This window comes from Phyllobates terribilis, unplaced genomic scaffold, assembly GCF_046119375.1.
Source record: "Phyllobates terribilis strain yellow unplaced genomic scaffold, ASM4611937v1 Scaffold_2__4_contigs__length_985480577, whole genome shotgun sequence".
Classification (NCBI taxonomy): Eukaryota; Metazoa; Chordata; class Amphibia; order Anura; family Dendrobatidae; genus Phyllobates; species Phyllobates terribilis.
The window spans coordinates 450,648,712-450,671,320 of NW_027362762.1; the positions used below are offsets into that span (position 1 = coordinate 450,648,712).

A 22,609-nucleotide genomic window follows, 5' to 3' on the forward strand; every position below is an offset into this window, starting at 1 on the left:
CATGGATTGGGGGGAGGGCAGCATACATACATGGATTGGGGGGGAGGGCAGCATATATACATGGATTGGGGGGAGGGCAGCATATATACATGGATTGGGGGGAGGGCAGCATACATACAAGGATTGGGGGGAGGGCAGCATACATACAAGGATTGGGGGGAGGGCAGCATATACAGTTGTGCTCAAATGTTTACATATCCTGGAGAATTTTTGCTTTCTTGACCTTGTTTCAGAGAATATGAATGCTAAAAAAAACTTTTTCTCCACTCATAGTTATTGGTTGGGTGAAGCCATTTATTGTCAAACTACTGTGTTTTCTCTTTTTAAATCTTAATGACAACCAAAAACATCCAAATGACCATGATGAAAAGTTCACATACCCTGGTGATTTTGGCCTGATAACATGCACAGAATTTGACACATGGGTTTGAATGGCTACTAAAGGTAACATCCTCACCTGTGAGCTGTTTGCTTGTAATCAGTGTGTGTGCATAAAAGCTGAGTGAGTTTCTGGGATCCAGACAGACTTGCATATTTCATCCAGCCACTGTAGTTTGTGGATTGTGAGTCATGGGGAAAGCAAAAGAATTGTCAACGGATCTACAGGAAAGGGTAGTTGAACTGTATAACACAGGAAAGGGATACAAAAAGATATCCAAGGAATTGATAATGTCAGTCAGCAGCGTTCAAACTGTGATTAACCCTAGAACGCATGACCATTAAAATGGGTATTTTCAATAAAGAGTTGTTATACCGAAAATCCCTGTAACATAAAAATAAATGAACAACTGGAAATGACAAACAACTATATAACTGAGGAATACCTAGAGTTTCAAAATTCTAACTAAAGAAATCTTGCAGAAAATAGAAAACAATTAACAGGGCGGGCCTGCGAGGCCCCCGGTATGCGTTCTAGGGTTAACAAATGTAAAATCAGGGGCTCTGTAAAAACCAAACCACAGTCAGGTAGACCAACAAAAATTTCGGCCACAACTGCCAGGAAAATTTGTTCGGGATGCAAAGAAAAACCTACAAATAACATCAGCGGAAATTCAGGACTCTCTGAAAACTAGCGGTGTGGTTGCTTCAAGATGCACAATAAGGAGGCACTTGAAGAAAAATGGGCTGCATGGTCGAGTCGCCAGAAGAAAGCCATTACTGCGCAAATGCCACAAAGTATCTCGCCTACAATACGCCAAACAATACACCAAAGAGCACAGAGACAAGCCTCAAAATTCCTGGAACTAGGTAATTTAGAGTGATGAGACCAAAATTGAACTTTGTGGCCACAACCATAAACCTTACGTTTGGAGAGAGGTCAACAAGGCCTATAATGAAAGGAACACCATTCCTACAGTAAAGCACGGAGGTGGCTCGCTGATGTTTTGGGGATGTGTGAGCTACAAAGGCACAGGAAACTTGGTGAAAGTTGAAGGAAAGATGAATGCAGCACGTTATCAGCAAATACTGGAGGCAAATTTGCACTCATCAGCCCGGAAGCTGCGCATGGGACGTACTTGGACGTTCCAATATGACAACGATCCAAAACATAAGGCCAAGTCGACCTGTCATTGGCTACAGCAGAACAAAGTGAAGGTTCTGGAGTGGCCATCTCAGTCTCCGGGCCTCAATATCATTGAGCCACTCTGGGGAGATCTCAAGCGCGCAGTTCATGCTAGACGGCCCAGAAATTTACAGGAACTGGAGGCTTTTTGCCAAGAAGAATGGGCAGCTTTACCATCTGAGAAATTAAAGCACCTCATCCACAACAACCATAAAAGACTTCAAGCGGTCATTGATGTTAGAGGGGGCAATACACGGTATTAAGAACTGGGGTATGTGAACTTTTGATCAGGGTCATTTGGATGTTTTTGGTTGTCATTAAGATTAAAAAAGAGAAAACTCAGTAGTTTGACAATAAATGGCTTCACCCAACCAATAACGTGAGCGGAGAAAAAGTTTTTTTGCTATCATTCAAATTCTCTGAAACAAGGCCAAGAAAGGAAAAATTCTGCCAGGGTATGCAAACTTTTGAGCACAACTGTATACAGGGATTGGGGGAGGGCAGAATGTATACAAAGATTGGGGGAGGGCAGCATATATACAAGGATTGGGGGAAGCAGCATATATACAAGGATGGGGGCATATACCAAGATGGGGGTGAGCACATTCTTTATTTCTGCAGTCTCATACCCCTGCTCCTTCCTGTGGCTGCTCTATGCTGCCCTCGCCTGCTCTCTGTATCAGTTGTTTTTTCGAAACTAAAACCTCAGTATTCAGGTTAATTTGCCGTGTTGGCACTTGGCGATAAATAAGTGGGTTTTGGATTGCAGTTTGGGCACTCGGTCTCTAAAAGGTTCGCCATCACAGCTTTAGAGTATCCTCAAGGAAAAAATCTATGACTGTTGGAGGCGGTTCACATAAAAAAACAGCAGCTCTGGGAGGCTATTCTGACATCCTGCAAAGTAGAAACTCTCCAAAAACTCAAAAGTTCAATGGATGTAAGAATTGTAAAGGATATATCAAAGAAGGGGTTGTATGTTAGCATGTAACTTGGCCTGTTCAGATGTTTTTCATTGAAAAAGTTTTTGATTTCAGTAAATGTGACTGCACATGCATGCTGCAAATTGAACAAATGATCATTTTCAGTTCTTTACAACCTATAAAATGTTTGTTGTGCATAATTTGGAATAAAGCATTCAGAAGTTTTTTGTTTGTTTTTTTTTTAGTTTAAAAGAAACCCTCATCATTGGGAGGTTTGTCCAATAAAATTAGATTAATACTCTAACGGTTGATGATTTGAACATTATACTGACTCATTTGTATTGACCATATAGGGAAATCTGAAAAAAAATAGACTTTTCATAATAATTTGGAATGCAGTGTATGTGATGTCATCCCAGCGTCTTGAAATTTCTGGATGTGACCTTTGACATTGAGGTGGGTAGGATGTTGCCCTCTTTCCTTTTGAGACAGATTGTCTCATTTGCAAATGGAAACCCCCTTCTCCATCTGTTTTTTGCATGAGTCTACTGGGCAGGATGGGCTCAGTCTTCAAGGCAGTATACTTCACCCAATATCACACTTGTCCACTGCAACATTTCATTCTGTCTCCCAGGAACTAATCAGCGGACTCCTTGGAACGTCTCCACCATCTTCCCATTCATGACAGCAGGGATCTCTCTGTTGTGTGTGTTTGTGGCTCTGGTTGCCTGTGGTAAATGTGTTTTATATATACAGTACAGACCAAAAGTTTGGATACACCTTCTCATTTAAAGATTTTTCTGTATTTTCATGACTTTGAACATTGTACATTCACACTGAAGGCATCAAAACTATGAATTAACACATGTGGAATTATATACTTAAGAAAAAAGTGTGAAACAACTGAAAATATGTCTTATATTCTAGGTTCTTCAAAGTAGCCACCTTTTGCTTTGATGACTGCTTTTCACACTCTTGGCATTCTCTTGATGAGCTTCAAGAGGTAGTCACCGGAAATGGTTTTCACTTCACAGGTGTGCCCTGTCAGGTTTAATAAGTGGGATTTCTTGCCTTATAAATGGGGTTGGGACCATCAGTTGTGTTTTGCAGAAGTCAGGTGGATGCACAGCTGATAGTGCTACTGAATAGACTGTTAGCTGCTTTTTTCTTGCCATAATACAAATTCTAAGTAAAGAAAAACGAGTGGCCATCATTACTTTAAGAAATGAAGGTCAGTCAGTCCGAAAAATTGGGCAAACTTTGAATGTGTCCCCAAGTGCAGTTGCAAAAACCATAAAGTGCTACAAAGAAACTGGCTCCCATGAGGACCGCCCCAGGAAAGGAAGACCAAGAGTCACCTCGGCTTCTGAGGATAAGTTTATCCGAGTCACCAGCCTCAGAAATCGCAGGTTAACAGCAGCTCAGATTAGAGACCAGGTCAATGCCACACAGAGTTCTAGCAGCAGGCACATCTCTTCAACAACTGTTAAGAGGAGACTTTGTGCAGCAGGCCTTCATGGTAAAATAGCTGCTAGGAAACCACTACTAAGGACAGGCAACAAGCAGAAGAGACTTGTTTGGGCTAAAGAACACAAGGAATGGACATTAGACCAGTGGAAATCTGTGCTTTGGTCTGATGAGTCCAAATTTGAGATCTTTGGTTCCAACCACCGTGTCTTTGTGCGACGCAGAAAAGGTGAACGGATGGACTCTACATGCCTGGTTCCCACCGTGAAGCATGGAGGAGATGGTGTGGGGGTGAGGGGGTGCTTTGCTGGTGACACTGTTGGGGATTTATTCAAAATTGAAGGCATACTGAACCAGCATGGCTGCCACAGCATCTTGCAGCGGCATGCTATTCCATCCGGTTTGCGGTTAGTTGGACCATCATTTATTTTTCAACAGGACAATGACCCCAAACACACCTCCAGGCTGTGTAAGGGCTATTTGACTTAGAAGGAGAGTGATGGGGTGCTACGTCAGATGACCTGGCCTCCAGTCACCAGACCTGAACCCAATCGAGATGGTTTGGGGTGAGCTGGACCGCAGAGTGAAGGCAAAAGGGCCAACAAGTGCTAAGCATCTCTGGGAACTCCTTCAAGATTGTTGGAAGACCATTTCCGGTGACTACCTCTTGAAGCTCATCAAGAGAATGCCAAGAGTGTGAAAAGCAGTCATCAAAGCAAAAGGTGGCTACTTTGAAGAACCTAGAATATAAGACATATTTTCAGTTGTTTCACACTTTTTTCTTAAGTATATAATTCCACATGTGTTAATTCATAGTTTTGATGCCTTCAGTGTGAATGTACAATTTTCATAGTCAAGAAAATACAGAAAAATCTTTAAATGAGAAGGTGTGTCCAAACTTTTGGTCTGTACTGTGTATATATTTTTTTTCTTCTTCCCGGGATTCAGACTTGTTTCATTGACTAATTCCTTTGATCTGCAGTGTAAAAATCTATGCCGAAAATGGCATTCATTTGTATAGAACATCTTTTCAGTCAAAGAACTTTTGCAACAAATGGCTTGTGATATTGTAATTAGTCACCTTTTAAGACACTCTTTGAATTACAGCTGATTTTATATTAAAACCCGTTCTTGTGGTATTTTTCAGTTAAATGACTGGTTAAATTATATATTCTGGAGGGTGATGGTGTAGTTTAGATTAAGTATATAACAATCATTTATAGTTGGGGATACTTGTTTACCATAAGTTCACAATCTCACATTATTACATAACAACTAGTGATCATGTCAAGTTACCACAAACTGACACTCAGCAGACATCCAACCCTGCTGGATTTTTGTGCAACCGCATTGACTAGCTATAATTAGTTGTGACTGGCAGCTGGACATTAGTGATCTTAACCCCCTCCCAAAAATAGAGCGTACTGATAAGTTCTTTTTTGGGTGTGGGTGTACGGAGCGGCCTCTGGAGCTGCGCTTCCTCCAAAGGGTACAAGTGCTGGCTGTGTTTTGCAACCTGCATCTGCCGCTAACAGCAGCAAGCAGAGGAAGCTCAGATTGCTGCTGTTTAACCAGTGAATTGACATCAGTCTCTGACAGTAGCGTAATCCCGGTGTGGTGTTTTTAAGGTGCCCATCAGTTTTCCCACAAAGTGATCATACAGTAGGCTACAATGGTACCTGGGGGCCTGCTGAAGGCCCCCGTTACTGCTGTCTCGATGCTCCTGTGAAGTTGCTGGCTGGGCTTTATAGAAGATTGTGATTTTTACTATCTAATGCAACACCAAAATATTGCAGTATACAGTACAAGTGATCAAGACAAAAAGTTTTTAAAATATAATTAAAAAAAAATAAACCATAAAGATTTAAATCATCATGCCACTTTTCCCAATTAAGAATAAAATAAGCATATTCTGTATTGTTGCATCTGCATAAAATACTGATCTATCAACATATCAAATTATAAAACCCGAAGGGTAAACGCTGTGAAGGAAATGCAATAGAAAACTATCAAAACATTGAATACACCCCACAATGATGCCATTAAAAACAAGACCTTATACAGGTAAATTGACAAAAATATAAAAAAGAGTTAGGAATCTCAGAAAATGGCAACACAAACCAAATTTTTATCTATTTACTTTTAAAGGGAATATATCTGGGAATGTTTTCTTTATCCTATCGGGATAAAGCACTTATTGGTAGGTAGTTGCCAACTACCTGCTTCATCTGCCATGTGCCGATTTCTCCCGGCTCAGAGCGATCACCAGGGGTGTAACAATCATGGGGCTTAGGTTGAGAGACATTCCAGAATGGGGGCCAGGACTGGGGAGATTATTACAGAAAAAGGCCAAGACTATGGACATTATTACAGGAAGGGGCCAAGACTGTGGACATTATGACAGGAAGGTGCCATGATGAGGACACTATTACACGTATGTCTCTATAGAATCTAGAACGCTACAAAGACCCTTAAATCTGACCAACATGGAGGTGGGGGCCCAGGTCCAAATTATGAACTAGGGTCCATGGGACTCTAGTTACGCCACTGGCGGTCACAGAACCACTCCTGGTGGCGATTCTCCCACTTCCTGTCATATTGACAGAGAAGTTCTTTCTCTTCTGCCGATGGGGCGTCACTGCTGACGTCAGTTTGGTTGACAAAATACAAATATAAAATTACAATGTACAAAATTACATTGACAGACTATCACAGAGGGGAGAGGACCCTGGCCTTATGGCCTTAAAGTCTATAGGGTAATGTGGAAGGAGACAGTAGGTTGGGGGGTTGCAGCAGCTCCGGTGACAGCAGGGTCATTGCAAACTGTAAGCTTTCTTGAAGAGATTGGTTTTCAAGTTCTGTTTAAAGGTTCTGGATGTTGGACACAGACGTGTCAGGGCACAGGATTCCAGAGGATGCTCAGAAGAAGTCTTAAAGTGATTGGATGAGGAACATACCAGGGTGGAGAAGAGATTACGGGTGGAAAGATATCAGGAGATTAGTCCGGAGATATATGGAGATTACAGATGACTTTGTAGGTCATTGTTAGTAATTTAAACTGAATCCGTGGGAGTCAATGAAGAGATTTGTGGAGAGGCGGAGGAGTAGCGAGGGGAGTGGAGGATTAATTGGGCAGCAGAGTTAAGGATGGACTAGAGTGGTGCGAGGATGTTAGTTCGGAGGCCACAGTGGAGAATTATGCAGTCGAGGCGGGGATGATGAGGGCATGCACTAACATTTTAGTAGATTGAGGAAGGAACGAATTCTGGAAATATTTTTGATTTGGATGCGGTAAGAGTTGGTGAGGGCTTGGATGTGTGGTTTGAAAGACAGGGCAGAGGGTTAGTGGAAAGTTGTGCTTCTCAATTATGTAAAACCAGAAAACTTCACTGTGGATTTGGGTCCTTTTTAGCCTCATCACATACCATTCCTTGTTGAAGAGTAATTCACACTATTGTTATTTTTATTGTAGACAATCTCTTTGTTGATGTTTGCCTATTATAAATATTTAAGCAGTCTCCTTTTCACTCCTAGGTCATTGTTCAGAATTACAACTCCATTTTAACGCTCTCCCACCTGTATCAATCCGCTGATGCTCTTTTGGTTCATGAGAATGACATTATCCACAAGGTCTGCTCTCAGCGGATGAACATCAAGCAGATATCTTTTCGGGATGTGAATAAAGTCATTGCACACCAGCTTGGCAGTGTATTTCAGCCTGCATACACAGCAGATGGTGCCTCACACTACAGTAGGAATCCTCTGGGTATGTGAAACGGTATATTATGTGCCACCGATTCGAAATTATAAAGTAACACTAATCTGCATTCTGAAATTCCAATAAACTGCAAACATTATTTTATATTGATTTTTTTTTTTTAAATAATGCATACTATACTTGTTTTCATGAGATTTTCTAATACACACTTTTTCCCTTACTTCCCAGGGGAACTAATGGAGAGTCTGGTTCCACACCCGGAATTCAAGATGTTAGGTCTTCGTAACATTCCTCAGATGTCTGAACACTCCCTGGCGTATAGCACATTTACTTGGCATGGTCTCATCAAACATCTGAGACAAATGCTCATTGCTAATGCAAAAATGGAAGAAGGTGCGAGCAGTCATGTAGTGGAGCTTAAAATAAATACAGATAACTATGCAGTTTGAATGTGTGTTCTTGTAAGCGTCGTGGGTTTATTTATGTTGGCTATTCCTCTGGTGACTTTGGCTAGTTCAGTGGAAAAAATACTCCTTCCACATACAGTAAAGCAGCATCTTTACTGGCATATAGTGTGGTTGCAGCACCCACAATCCAAACTCCACCAAAATATTCGACAGCAACTCCCATACTAAAACAGACACTTCTCAGAATCTGTGTCCTCAGCTAGACGTGCAGTTGGCACTTAATGCTCTTTCGTCTGTCTTGGGTCATTTTAAACTTTCTGGTTAGAATTTAAGCCCTTTGGAAACAAAAATAATCAACTATTGCGTATGTATATGTGTGTGTCTAAAAGGAACCTCAGACACGCGTCCTCCGTAAAAAGTTCAGGGTCAGTAAGAAAAATTGTTGAAATTGCCATTATTTTCCATGAAACCACAGTAAATCTAAGTTACTATAGTTTGAAATTTAAAGGGTTTATCTGGTATCTTGCAGAGTCGCGTTGGAAGGGAGCAGAACCGATAAAGTTACAACCCCACACGCTTGCCGAAGATTGTGCATGTTCGGCAGATATGTCCTGTTCATTAGAATATGAGACATGCACAATACCGGTCAGTCGTGCACATGCCTTGTGCTCTTAAAGGGGTTATGCAGCGTCATCCTGTTTATGAAAATGTCATTAATTTCTGCATTGTCACAAAAATGTTGACATCCTGAAGGCCTTGGCTGTGTCTATAATGTCTGCACCCCTGAAGGGTTTTTCAGGGGTGCAGACATTATAGACACAGCCATGGCCTTCAGGTTGCTAAAGCCAAGCATGTAGTTTTACATGGTCAATAGATGGACATTGCCAAAGAGGTCATTGACTTTCAGTAAGTCAGTTAATTAGCTATCGTCTCTTCTAAAGATACCAAGTGCTGACAGGGACGAGTATAGAGTCAAGCTTTTCTCACCTGTGTAGTAGACAAACACAACACCCAAAACTTTAAATTATGAATTCATATATATATATAATCCATAGATAAGTTACATAAGTTATTCTTAAGAGTAAAACAATAGTTAAGAATTCTCATTTTAATCTTAAGGCATCAACTGGCAAGTTCAAATCCCTTCTGAGGAAGCCACAGGAAGAAACTCTTTGACAGCTGGACTGCAGTTCAACAAATCTGTAGCAAACCTTGCTATATTCCGTGGGAAAGACTTAGAAGGTGCTTCACCCGGTGAGTCTTGTATGACATTTATAACATATCGTTTCTCTATTATTATACAGTACTATGTTTATTGCTTATTATTTTTTTTTATTTATGTGAATAGTATATATGGGGCATTTCTCCAAATGTATACATTTCTGGCATAGCCACAAGATAAATGTTTATGTCCACTAACTATGATCTTCTGATATATCATAGATGCATGTGAGATGATATTGGTTGGTTTGTGATCTTGGTCCACCATTAATTTCCTACAAACTCTGTAAAATGTGGCTTATAATGTATAACATGCATAGTATGTCGTTGTCACCTGTTAATCCTCAAAATATTCTTGCCCGCAGGAAGAATTCAGAGCCTTTTTTGTAGTCTGATGGGGACTATGTAATAGGCTCTTGAATGGGTCGCAAGGTTCACAGTAAAAGCTTGTGCTATTAAAAACATTTAGCAGGGCTCCACATTCTAGAGCTAAAAGTGTCCAAGATATTTTTTGGTTTTAATCTGTAGTCCTACTGCATGGTCACAGATTTAAGTGGAAACTCCAAATCAAATGTTCCTGTGTGCTTCATTAACCCCTTCCCCACATTAGAACATGAATTAATGTCCTGGGAAGGGGTACGAAGGTGTGGAGGGGGGCTCAGGAAATGAGGTTCTTCCATACGTGGCAGATACTGGCTGTATTACATAGCCAGCATCTGTCCCTAGCAGCCGTGGCTGGAGCAGAGTTCTGGATTCTGTTAACCATTTAAATGCTACTTTCAATCTCTAACAGATGTTTAAATGCACTGCATGGCATTCCCTGCCCACACCAGGCCCCATCAGCTCCCCATGACACAATCACTGGGAATTGTAGGGGTTACTATGACAGCCAGGGGTTTGCTGAACACCGCCCCTTTCCCTGTCGCCCCTGTGCAGCTCAGCCATAGGAGACCAAGATTTTCACTGTATATGGCAATACTCTTGTATTACAATATATAGTATAGATGATCAAATGATCACAGGTGCAAGTAATGTAAAAAAAAAATAAATAAATAAATTAAAAAATATACATATATACTGTAAGAGGCAGTTACACCCCCTTATAACAATATAAACCAGATAAACCTGACCAGCACCTCCTAGTGTGAACTGGTGCCAGCTGCTGTAACTATAAAAATATATTAAAAAATAATGCAGCAGCACTCCATATGGCCAAGATACGTCTTAACAATGAGAATATCTCATTGGCCATATGGAGTGCTGCTGCATTATATAGATAGATATAGATAGATAGATATATATCTATGTACAGAGTGGTCCAAAAGTAGGTGGACAGAGAGTGTAATAAGGTTATGAAGGGGGAGATTTATCAAACATGGTGTAAAGTGAAACTGGCTCAGTTGCCCTTAGCAACCAATCAGATTCCACTTTTCATTCCTCACAAGTCCACCAGAAGAGCCTCTTTGGAATTGGGAATTTCACAAGCTTCTATCATGTGAATCCTGGAATCTATTGGGTGGAAAGCTTATAGTCCACGTCTAATTCATGGTTTATTGGAGGATGATCCAGACAGGCGGCTGCAATTTAGTGAGATTATGCTTAACGAAATTGAAGAAAATCCAGTAATTTTAGATAACATTATGTGGAGTGAAGAAGCTTCTTTCAAATTATCCGGCCATATTAACAGACATAATTGTATTTACTGGTATAATGAGAACATGCATTTAACATTAGAGCAACAACTAAATGAGCCTGGTGTCAATGTTTGGGGTGGTATTTCAAGTTTTGGTGTTTTAGGACCAATATTTTTTGATGGAACAGTCACATGAGATAAGTATCACCCTGTAAATTTTCATTTCCAAAACTAACACCTGCATCAAATTAGATCTGCTCTTTAGTCTGCATCTAAAAAGGAGTGATCACACCTTGGAGAGCTGTTGCACCAAGTGGACTGACATGAATCATAGCTCCAACACGAGAGATGTCAATTGAAACAAAGGAGAGGACTATCAAACTCTTAAAAGAAGGTAAATCATCACGCAATGTTGCAAAAGATGTTGGTTGTTCACAGTCAGCTGTGTCTAAAATCTGGACAAAATACAAACAACATGGGAAGGTTGTTAAAGGCAAACATACTGGTAGACCAAGGAAGACATTAAAGCGTCAAGACTGGAAACTTAAAGCAATATGTCTCCAAAACAGGAAATGCACAACAAAACAAATGAGGAACGAATGGGAGGAAAGTGGAGTCAATGTCTGTGACCGAGCTGTAAAAAAACGCCTAAGGCTGTGTGCCCACGATGCTTTTTTTAAGCGTTACCGCAGTGGAAAAAACGCTGCAGAAACGCTTAAAAAACGCATGGTAGAAGGCCTGCCATGTCCCCCAATGATAATCTGCATGTGCTGTGCACATGCTGCGGAAATTTTCGCTGCGGATTAACATTGCGGGAAAAAAGCGCAGCACTACCAATTATTTTGCGGAAGTGCTGCGTTTTCGCCGCCATTGACTTGCATTAGAATGCGCCGATTCCGCAAGACTGCATCTGTACTTGCGTAATTGACGCTTTCTAATGTGGGGATGGTACCCGGGTGTAGAGGAGAGGAGAGTCTCATCCACACCCTGGTACCATTAAAAAAGCTGTAAAAAAAGAATAAAAAAAAAAATAAATGTATACTTACCTTCTGGCGGCCCACGCTGCTCTCCTCCTTGCTTCCCGGCACTTCGCAATGGAATGAAGGACCTGCGCTGACGTCAGAGTCATGTGACGTCGGCAGGTCCTTCAGTGTACCGCTGCCGGCAGCCGGGACTGAGCAAAGCAAGACAGCGCGGGCCATCGGAGGGCAAGTATATATTTATTTTTTGACATTCTCTCGGGTCACACTATATAAATCCATGCTGTTTGCATGGATTTATTTAGTGTGACCAAGTTGTCAAGCACTTTCCAAGTGATGCTAAAATCGCTTGGAAAGAACTTGACAACCCACATGCGGAAATGCATGTGAAGAACGCTTCACATCCGCATGTCCCTGGCAGGAAAAACGCATGTACAATCCGCATGTACAATCCGCATGCGTTTTTTTCTGCCAGGGAGATGCAGAAACGCTCAGGAAAAAATCCGGAGCATTTCTGCATCGTGGGCACATAGCCTTAAGGAAGTGGTATTTACATACAGAAAAGCTAAACAAAAGCCATCATTAACACCTAAACAGAAAAAAACAAGGTTACAATGGGCTAAGGAAAAGCAATCGTGGACTGTGGATGACTGGATGAAACTCCTATTCAGTGAAGAATCGCGAATCTGCATTGGGCAAGGTGATGATGCTGGAACTTTTGTTTGGTGCCGTTCCAATGAGATTTATAAAGATGACTGCATGAAGAGAACATGCAAATTTCCACAGTCATTGATGATATGGAGCTGCATGTCAGGTAAAAGCACTGGGGAGATGGTTGTCATTACATCTTCAATAAATGCCCAAGTTTACATTGATATTTTGGACAGTTTTCTTATCCCATCAATTGAAAGGACTTTTGGGGATGATGACATTTTTCAAGATGATAATGCATCCGGCCGTAGAGCAAAAACTGTGAAAACATTCCTTGAAAGAAGACACATAAGGTCAATGTCATGGCCTGCAAATAGTCCGGATCTCAATCCAATTGAAAATCTTTGGTGGAAGTTGAAGAAAATGGTCCATGACAAGGCTCCAACCTGCAAAGCTGATCTGGCAACAGCAATCAGAGAAAGTGGGAGCCAGATTGATGAAGAGTGCTGTTTGTCACTCATTAAGTCCATGCCTCAGAGATTGCAAGCTGTTATTAAAGCCAGAGGTGGTGCAACAAAATACTAGTGATGTATTGGAGTGTTCTTTTGTGTGTTTGTTTTTCATGATTCCATAATTTTTTCCTCAGAATTGAGTGATTCCATAATTTTTTCCCTCTGCTTGGTCTGAAAAAATTACCCTTACTGAGTACCACATTTTTTATCTTGATTTCTTTTAGTGTTTCTTAAAGCCCTAAAGTTGCCATTTGAATATATATATATATATATATATATATATATATATATATATATATATATATATATATTTATTTACACACACACACACAGTGGGGGAAAATAAGTATTTGATCCCTTACTGTTTTTGTAAGTTTGCCCACTGACAAAGACATGAACAGTCAAATAATTTTAAGGGTAGGTTAATTTTAACATTGAGAGATAGAATATCCCAAAAAAATCAAAATCACATTGTATAAATTAGATACTTTTTTATGCATTTTGCAGTGAGAAATAAGTATTTGATCCCCTACAAACCATTATAAGTTCTGGCTCCTCCAGACCAGTTAGACACTCCTAATCAACTCGTTACTTGCATTAAAGACAGCTGTCTTACATAGTCACCTGTATAAAAGAGTCCTGGCCACAGACTCAAATAATCAATCAGACTCTAACCTCTACAACATGGGCAAAACCAAAGAGCTTTCCAAGGCTGTCAGGGACAAGATCATAGACCTGCACAAAGCAGGAATAGGCTACAAAACCATAAGTAAGACTCTGGGTGAGAAGGAGACAACTGTTGGTGCAATAGTAAGAAAATGGAAGAAATACAGAATGACTGTCAATCGACATCAGTCTGGGGCACCATGCAAAATCTCACCTAGTGGGGTATCCTTGATCATGAGGAAGGTGAGAGATCAGCCTAAAACTACAAGGGGGGATCTTGTTAATGATCTCAAGGCAGCTGGGACCACAGTCACCAAGAAAACCATTGGTAACACATTACGCCTTAAAGGTTTAAAATCCTGCAGTCCCCGCAAGGTCCCCCTGCTCAAGAAGGCACATGTGCAGGCCCGTCTGAAGTTTGCCAATGAACACCTGGATGATTCTGTGAATTATTTGGAGAAGGTGCTGTGGTCAGATGAGCCAAAAATTGAGCTCTTAGGCATCGTCCCAATCGTGAAGCATGGTGGGGGAAACATTTTTATTTTGGGGGTGCTTTTCTGCAAAGGGGACATGATGGCTGCACCGTACTGAAGGGAAGATGGATGGGGTCATGTATCGCGAGATTTTGGCCAACAACCTCCTTCCCTCGGTAAGAGCATTGAAGATGGGTCGTGGCTGAGTCTTCCAGCAAGACAATGACCCAAAACATACAGCCAAGGCAACAAAGGAGTGGCTCAAAAAGAAACACCGTAAGGTCATGGAGTGGCCTAGCCAGTCTCCATACCTTAAATGACGTCATTTAGTCATGTGACAGCTCACGCGACTGCCAACGTCTGCGGTCGTGTGACCTGTCACATGACAAAATTACGTCATGAAAGGTCCTTTTACACCATCGCGAGCCGCCGGAGAGCCAGGACGCACCGGAGAGAAGACCGCGGGCCATCAGAAGGTGAGTATAATGTTTAGTTTTAATTTTAAATTCTTTTTTTTTTTACAGGTACTATGGTACCCGGGTCTGGAGGAGTCTCCTCTTCTCCAGACCCGGGTACCATCCGAACATTGAATCGCAGAATATCCGTATGTGCACATGTAGTCATGCGGATTATTATGCGATTCAATGCAAGTCAATGGCGGCGAAAACGCCGTGATTACGCAAGATTAATGGTAGTGCTGCGGATTTTTCCGCAATGATAATTCCGCAACGGAAATTTCCGCAGAATGTGCACAGCACATGCGGATTATCATTGGGGAACATTGCAGATTTTCTACCAAGCGTTTTTTAAGCGTTTCCACGGCGGAATTGCCGCTGCGGGAACGCTTAAAAAACGCATCGTGGACACGCAGCCTGAAAGTGTATAGTATAAATGTCTGATAGGTACCAATCAGCCCTCTAAGTCAAAAGCTCACCAATGATGAGTTTTTGATGAGCTTTTGACGCTGATTATTTTTCCTGCATCGGTTCCAGCAAAGTGTATAGGATTTATAAAGATCTCATTTACACTGTATTTTTTTTTTTTTCTGCAGCAAAAACTGACCTGCGGTGCGTGTTTAAAATCTGCAACATGTCAATTTCTTTTGTGGGTACGCTGAGTTTTATGTGCGGATTTTCCCCATAGAATTGCATTAGATGCAGAAAATCTGCTTGTGAAAATACACATATAATCCACACATGACTATATCAAACTTTTGTCAAAGCCAAATACTAGAAAGTTTCAAGAACAAAGCAGCTTTATTGAAAACCTGACACACCAAAAAGAAGCAAAAACCACAGTGTCAAAAAACGTGATAAAAACACTTGTAAACAGAAATATATAATAAAAAACACAATCTAATTTATCAAATAGGTACAGAAAAGCTGCAACATTAAAATTTCACCATATACTCATCAACGGAACATAGCCTCATGGTATGTTCACATAGAGTATTTTGGCAAGGATTTAGAAATAGATCCTGCTCTTAAATCCACATAAAAACTGCGTCAAATACTCTTTGAATACGTTTCCGACTGAATTTAATTGGATAGCTCCTATAGTGTACACAATTATATATATATTTTTTTTTTCATGTTATTTTGAACATTTTCCATTAAAACTAATAGGAAACTGATTCAAAAAGTACAGTAAATACTTGAGTATAAGCCGAGTTTTTCAGCACATTGTTTTGGGGTGAAAAAGCCCACCTCGGCTTATACTTGGGTATATACTCAAGTATATACATATTCCGGTGGTGGATAGTGAGGGAGCGGGGCACAAGCAGTAGCGGCTGCTGCAGCTACCACGTGTGCCCGCTGTTAAAGAGAAATAAATAATCCCTCTTCTCCACTCCCATGGGCGTGGAGAAGAATGAATATTCATTCTCTTTAGTAGCTGGCACAGAGGAGCGCTGAGCCGCAGCTCCTGCTGACAGTGCCCACTACTAAAGAGAATGTATATTCACTCTTCTCCATGCACATAGTCCAGGCGTGGAGAGGAGTGAATATGCCGGAAGCTCTTGGTGTCCTTTTGGAAGAGTGTTGTAGCAATGATTAACAGGGTTTATTCAATTGATGTAGAGCTTTCACCATTAGTATGTATACTGGGATATGTTGAAGATCTGACTATTGATGAGTATGGCAAAATTGCGGCGGCACGTATGTTATATATGGCAAGAATTTTGATAGCCCAAAAATGGATAGCAGAGCAGGAGCCTATGATATCAGAATTTATTGATAGTTAACTGGCTAGTAAATTTGGAAAAAGGCATATACCTAAAAGGAGATGCTATCTCTAAATTTGACAAGATATGGGGTCTATGGATTGATGGCTCTGGTTTGACATCTAGGGAACTGAGGAGATTTCGCCTTGGCTTGCTTTGAGTTACGTTTATATGATGCCTCAAATTTAAACTTCTTTGAAAATTAATAAAAAGGTTATTAGTACTTCCACAAGTTATATTGGATTGACTATTGTTACTATGTTCAAATATTTGCTCATCTAATTCTGCTGGTTTTGCAGAGCCAGGATGGATAAATAACCCGTGTTTAATGCTTCTTAAGGTTGGAGGGTGAAGAACGGTGTTTCTCCAATGTTTGTCTGTTTGTTGTTGTTTTTTCCTTTTTTTATTTTTTCCTTTGTGTAAATCTTTATAAAAATCAATAAAAAAAACATTTGATTTAAAAAAGAATATGCCGGAAGCTCACATCAGCGTCTGAGAGCACATGGTAGTGACGCCATGGGCTGCTCAGATGCTGACATGAGCTGCTGCAATAGAACAGGACGCAGCGCTGGAGCAGAGGTGAGGAAGGAAGGTGAGCATAAGTGTTTATTTTTTTATGTGTACATACCAGGATTTGGGGGATGAGGAGGCCATGCGTACCAGGATTTGGGGGATGAGGAGGCCATGCGTACCAGGATTTGGGGGATGAGGAGGCCATGCGTACCAGGATTTGGGGGATAAGGAGGCCATGCATACCAGGATTTGGGGGATGAGGAGGCCATGCGTACCAGGATTTGGGAGATGAGGAGGCCATGCATACCAGGATTTGGGGGATGAGGAGGCCATGCGTACCAGGATTTGGGGGATGAGGAGGCCATGCGTACCAGGATTGGGGATGAGGGAGCAATGCGTACCAGGATGGGGAAATTTACCATTAGCTGCTGCATTTCCCACCCTAAGTTTATTCTCGAGTCAATAAGTTTTCCCAGTTTTTTGTGGTAAAATTAGGTGCCTCTACTTATACTCGGGTCGGCTTATACTCGAGTATATACGGTATTTGAAGCATTATTTAATGTGGATTTGCAGTAAAATCCTATTCTAAATCCTCATAAAAAATGGTGTGACTATACCCTAAAGATGAGGAGTTCATGAATGCACATGGCTCCCCCATAAACTACAGTGGCCCCACAGACACAGAAGGCCACCTGTCTTATTCATGTTCTCCGTTCTGGAGTGCCAAATGGGTTACGTGACCTCATTCTCCTGATGTAGGAGGCATCCAGAGATGTCACACAGGGCACCATTAGTGCTTGCCAATCCCTGCTCCTCAGCTGCTACCACTACTCTTCTGTGTGTGGCTGCCCACGTATAGGTGACCTGTAAGTCCAAGCATTTTTCTGCCCATATGGGTTGGTGGCTGCACAGAATGGCATCACCGGCCACATGTGGCCTCCATGCCACAGATTGTGCACTTTAGATCTAGTAGGTTGGACAGAGAAAGGGAGCTCCCTCTGTAGGCTCATCACATACCCTTGTACAACCAAATCACTGAGGTGCTAACGTATTATCATGGCAAGCCAGGTAATAATAGAATGCCTGTCAGCAAGATGGTACACTACAATACAGAAATATTGCAATATAATAAGAATTCAAGATTATGCAAGTTCAAGGCCTCAAGTGGAACAAAAATAAAAACTGTAAAAAAATGAAATTAAAAATGTTAAATGTAAAGATGCCTTTTACCTTTATCAGTTTCTTTAGTTTTTAAAATAAAAAATTATGATTGCCATTTCCACGTTCATAACGAATCCAGCTATAGCAATGTAACATTAGCTAACCCATAGAGTGAACATTGTATTAAAAAAAATAGGCCGGATTGATGGTTTTCATTTATCTGCCTCTCACAAACCGGAATAAAAACAAACAAACCGTGCCCCAAAATGTTACCAATGAACACGTCGACTCGCTCCACAAGTAAGCCGTCATACAGCTCTGCATATGGAAAAAATACAGCAAAATATAGTTTTGTTTTGCATGGTTTTGCACAGAATTAAGAAAATATGTAAAAAAAAACACGTGTATAAACTTGGTATTGCCATAATTGTATTGACCCATAGAAGACATTTAGAAGTCAAGTAAAATACTGGAGAGGAAAAAAAATTACCAAATAGTGATTCTATTATAACTTGTCCCTCCCAAAAAAAATAAGCTGTTATGACTGTCAACTAAGCAATCAAACCGCTATGGCGTAGAACACAGTAATAAATAAAAATGCAAAAAAAACTGTTTTGTCCTTGAAGCTCAAAATAGCTGTGTCATTAAAGGGTTACTACCATTGTATTCGCATGATAGAATATTCGCTTAATATAAAACTGTGCAACAGGACATCCTGCCAAGTTCCATCTGACCACAGCGTATTGGGACGGTACCATTAGTGGCGCTGTAGCGGTATTTCTGTGCCGCCATCAGCACAGTAAGGCATCACAGGTTATATCTACCTTTTGACAATTGCTTTTCTGTCTGATTTCGTTGCAGAGGGCTTCAGAGATCCAGCATTGTATACTTCTTGGTTGACACCAGATGATTCATTTAGTATTTGGAAAACGCCAAGAGCTTTTAACAAATACGAGAAGTCTGCCACTTTATTGAGCAACAGCCAAGGCCTCCTGAAGCCTTTAGACAACATTGTTGGAAAAGCATGGAACATGTTTGCTTCAAAGTAAGGACCTTGATTCTTTATTTCTTCCCCCCCTTCCCTCTTTTTATGTTGGACAGCCAGAATGCTTGGCTGAGCGTGCATGTGTTCTAAAGAGGGGAGAAAGCAGCTGTCAGACCCCTCTGACCATAATTTATCTTCCCCCAAGAGCAAAAGGATTTGGCAGTAAAAATTCATCTGCCCTATTCTTATCTCTCCTAGCATGTGATTTCTGGAGGCTCCTGTACATTCACTTCCAGTCCCGTCAAAATCAGTGGGTTTCAGACAGCTTTACTCTGAAAGTGTTCTGTACGGTTGTGACTCAATCATATATGATATATCCTAGAATGCTTAAATAATACCATACCTGCTTACCACCACCTTGCATTATGGGGTCAAATAAGCACCACAAATTAGCCCAAAACAGTATACTTTTATATGGTTACCCAAATATCATGGCAATGCAATTAACATAACCGTGTTAAAAAGTGGCACAATACACTGTTATTTAGGTAGTATATACAGTGGTGTGAAAACGTGTTTGACCCCTTCCTGATTTCTTATTCTGTTGCATGTTTGTCACTTAAATTATGAAGAAAAAGGTTCCAGCTTCTTGAATAGTCCAAAATTCCTTTATTGTAAATGGTAGTTAAAAACAGATTCCACAGTCATATTCTATGGCCATAGAATATGACTATGGCCATAGAATATGAATGTGGAATCTGTTTTTAACTACTATTTACAATAAAGGAATTTTGGACTATTCAAGAAGCTGGAACTTTTTTCTTCATTCTTTGTGGACACATTGCGAGCAGTTCCTCGTATCCCTGCTTCAGGACGCCTTTGCTCAAGTGAGCTGGTGAACTCTATTATATATACACTTAAATATTTCAGATCATAAAACAAATTGAAATATTAGACAAAGATAAAACAAAATGCAGTTCTTAAATGAAGGTTTTTATGAAGGTAAAAAGAAATCCAAACCTACAGGAACCCTGTGTGAAAAAGTGATTGCCCCTCCTTAATTTATGTTTTAACTGTGGTATATCACACCTTTGGGAAGCTGAGTTCAATTTCCCTACCCACACGCAGGCCTGATTACTGTCACACCTGTTCTCAATCAAGAAATAACTTAAATAGGACTTGCTTGACAAAGTGAAGTAGACAAAAATATCCTCAAAAGCTAGACATCGTGCTGCGATCCAAAGAAATTCAGGAACAAATGAGAAACAAAGGAATTGAGATCTATCAGTCTGGAAAAGGTTATAAAGCCATTTATAAAGCTTTGGGATTCCAGCGAACCACAGTGAGAGCCATTATACGCAAATGGCGAAAACATGAAACAGTTGTGAACCTTCCCAGAAGTGGCTGACCAACCAAAATTACCCCAAGAGTGCAGCAACAACTCATCCAAGAGGTCACAAAAGATCCCACAACAACATCCAAACAACTGCTGGCCTCACTTGCCTCAGTTAATGTCAGTGTTCATGACTCCACCATAAGAAAGAGACTGGCCAAAAATGGCATGCATGGCAGAGTTCCAAGACGAAAACCATTGCTGAGCGAAAAGAACGTAAAGGCTCATCTCAATTTTGCCAGAAAACATCCTGATGATCGCCAAGACTTTTGGGAGAATACTCTGTGGACTGACGAGACAAAAGCTGAACCTTTTGGAAGGTGTATGACCCATTACATCTGGCGTAAAAGAAACACAGTATTTTAGTGGTAGTGTGATGGTCTGGGGCTGTTTTGCTGCTTCAGGACCTGGAAGACTTACTATGGTAAATGGAACCATGAATTCTGCTGTCTACTAAAAAATCCTGAAGAAGAATGTCCCCCCATCTGTTCGTGATTTCAAGCTGAAGCACACTTGAGTTATGCAGCAGGACAATGATCCAAAACACACCAGCAAGTCCACCTCTGAATGGCTTAAGTAGAACAAAATTAAGATTTTGGAGTGGCCTAGTCACAGTCCTGACCTTAATCCGATTGAGATGCTGAGGCATGACCTTAAAAAGGCGGTTTATGCTCGGAAACCCTCCAATGTGGATGAATTACAACAATTTTGCAAGGATGAGTGGGCCAAAATTCCTCCAGAGTATTGTAAAAGACTCATTGCCAGTTACCACAAACACTTGATTGCAGTTGTTGCTGCTAAGGGTGGTCCGACCAGTTATTAGGTTTAGGGGGCAATCACTTTTTCACACATGGCCCTGTAGGTTTGTATTTCATTTTCCCTTAATAATAAAGACATTCATTTAAAAACTGCATTTTGTGTTCACTTGTGTTATCTTTGTCTAATATTTAAATTTGTTTTGTGATCTGAAACCTTTAAGTGTAACAAACATGCAAAAGAATAAGAAATCAGGAAAGGGGCCAACAGTTTATCACACCACTGTAGTAATGTAACAAAATGGCCGTTTCTCACAATGCCTGAATTAGTATCAGTATATTGTAACCAAATAGCAGTACCATATAATGGATTACATATAATCTTACAGGGTTCAGTACTAATACTCAAAGGTAGGGAAATACAGTGTTTAAATAATACTGCCATACAGTTTATTTCATTATATAGAGAAGTTATTTCAGCTCACCCTAATATTCGAGTTCATTTGAGATTTTGAGCACAGAGAAGACGTCCCTGTCAGACATGGATAGCAGCTTGCAAATGAAAAAGGTGGTACTCTGGCTCCAAAAATATATTTAAAAATCTTTCTTTATTGGAAAAAATTCATTAAAATGTAGACAATCGTTTAAACCAATTCATATCATCCAGTGGAGGAAAATAAGTTGTCAATGAAAGTGCTCGAAATGCGTTGAGTTCTATGTGTGCTCTTAAACTGAGTTCAGTTTTTTCATAGACACCTTATTTTCCTCCACTGGATGATATGAATTGGTTTAAACGATTGTCTACATTTTAATGAATTTTTTCCAATAAAGAAAGATTTTTAAATATATTTTTGGAGCCAGAGTACCACCTTTTTCATTTGCAAGTTTATTTCATTACCTTGTGGTCATGGGATTAAATACCTCATGATGGTGGGTTACCCTCCACTCCAGGCTCCAGCGCTGGCCTAGAGGCAGCAAACTGAGTGCAGTCAGCTCATTGAGGTTAATCACGTTTAACATTCTCTTCTATACCAACTGATCCTATAAATGGGTGTCATGTTGAAAATATAGAGGACTGTGCAGTTGTAAAATCATAGCTACACAGTTCTTGCTCATTGTGTTTGGGCAGAGTGCTTGAGGCTGGGGGTCCCACGAAGAGTTTGGCATGCGGATACCACACAAGATGTGGCTGCCATGCAGTAGCTTTATAAAAGTTTAAGCATGTTTCCACTGATAGTTATTGCAGATTGCTTACCTATTGATAATGGCGACATGTTTTTTGCACAAATGTGCATCTATTAACAGTAGGCCAGCAAGTATAAAAATAATGACACGGTGTAATCTGTCATATGGTATTGTTATATTTTCC

The 22,609-nt window shown here is 40.6% G+C and overlaps 1 protein-coding gene across 4 annotated transcripts in view; it reads left to right on the forward strand.

Moving 5' to 3' along the window:
• Positions 1 to 22,609, forward strand: part of TUBD1 (tubulin delta 1) — a 47,785-nt gene that overhangs the window by 21,484 nt on the left and 3,692 nt on the right. For all 4 annotated transcript variants that reach the window (XM_073665554.1, XM_073665547.1, XM_073665539.1 and 1 more), the window contains 4 exons: positions 7,486 to 7,717; positions 7,898 to 8,062; positions 9,196 to 9,330; positions 18,969 to 19,152. In XM_073665554.1, the coding sequence (XP_073521655.1) occupies positions 7,597 to 7,717; positions 7,898 to 8,062; positions 9,196 to 9,330; positions 18,969 to 19,152 (605 nt within the window). In that variant the 5' untranslated portion in view covers positions 7,486 to 7,596. The remainder of the gene's footprint in view (positions 1 to 7,485; positions 7,718 to 7,897; positions 8,063 to 9,195; positions 9,331 to 18,968; positions 19,153 to 22,609) is intronic.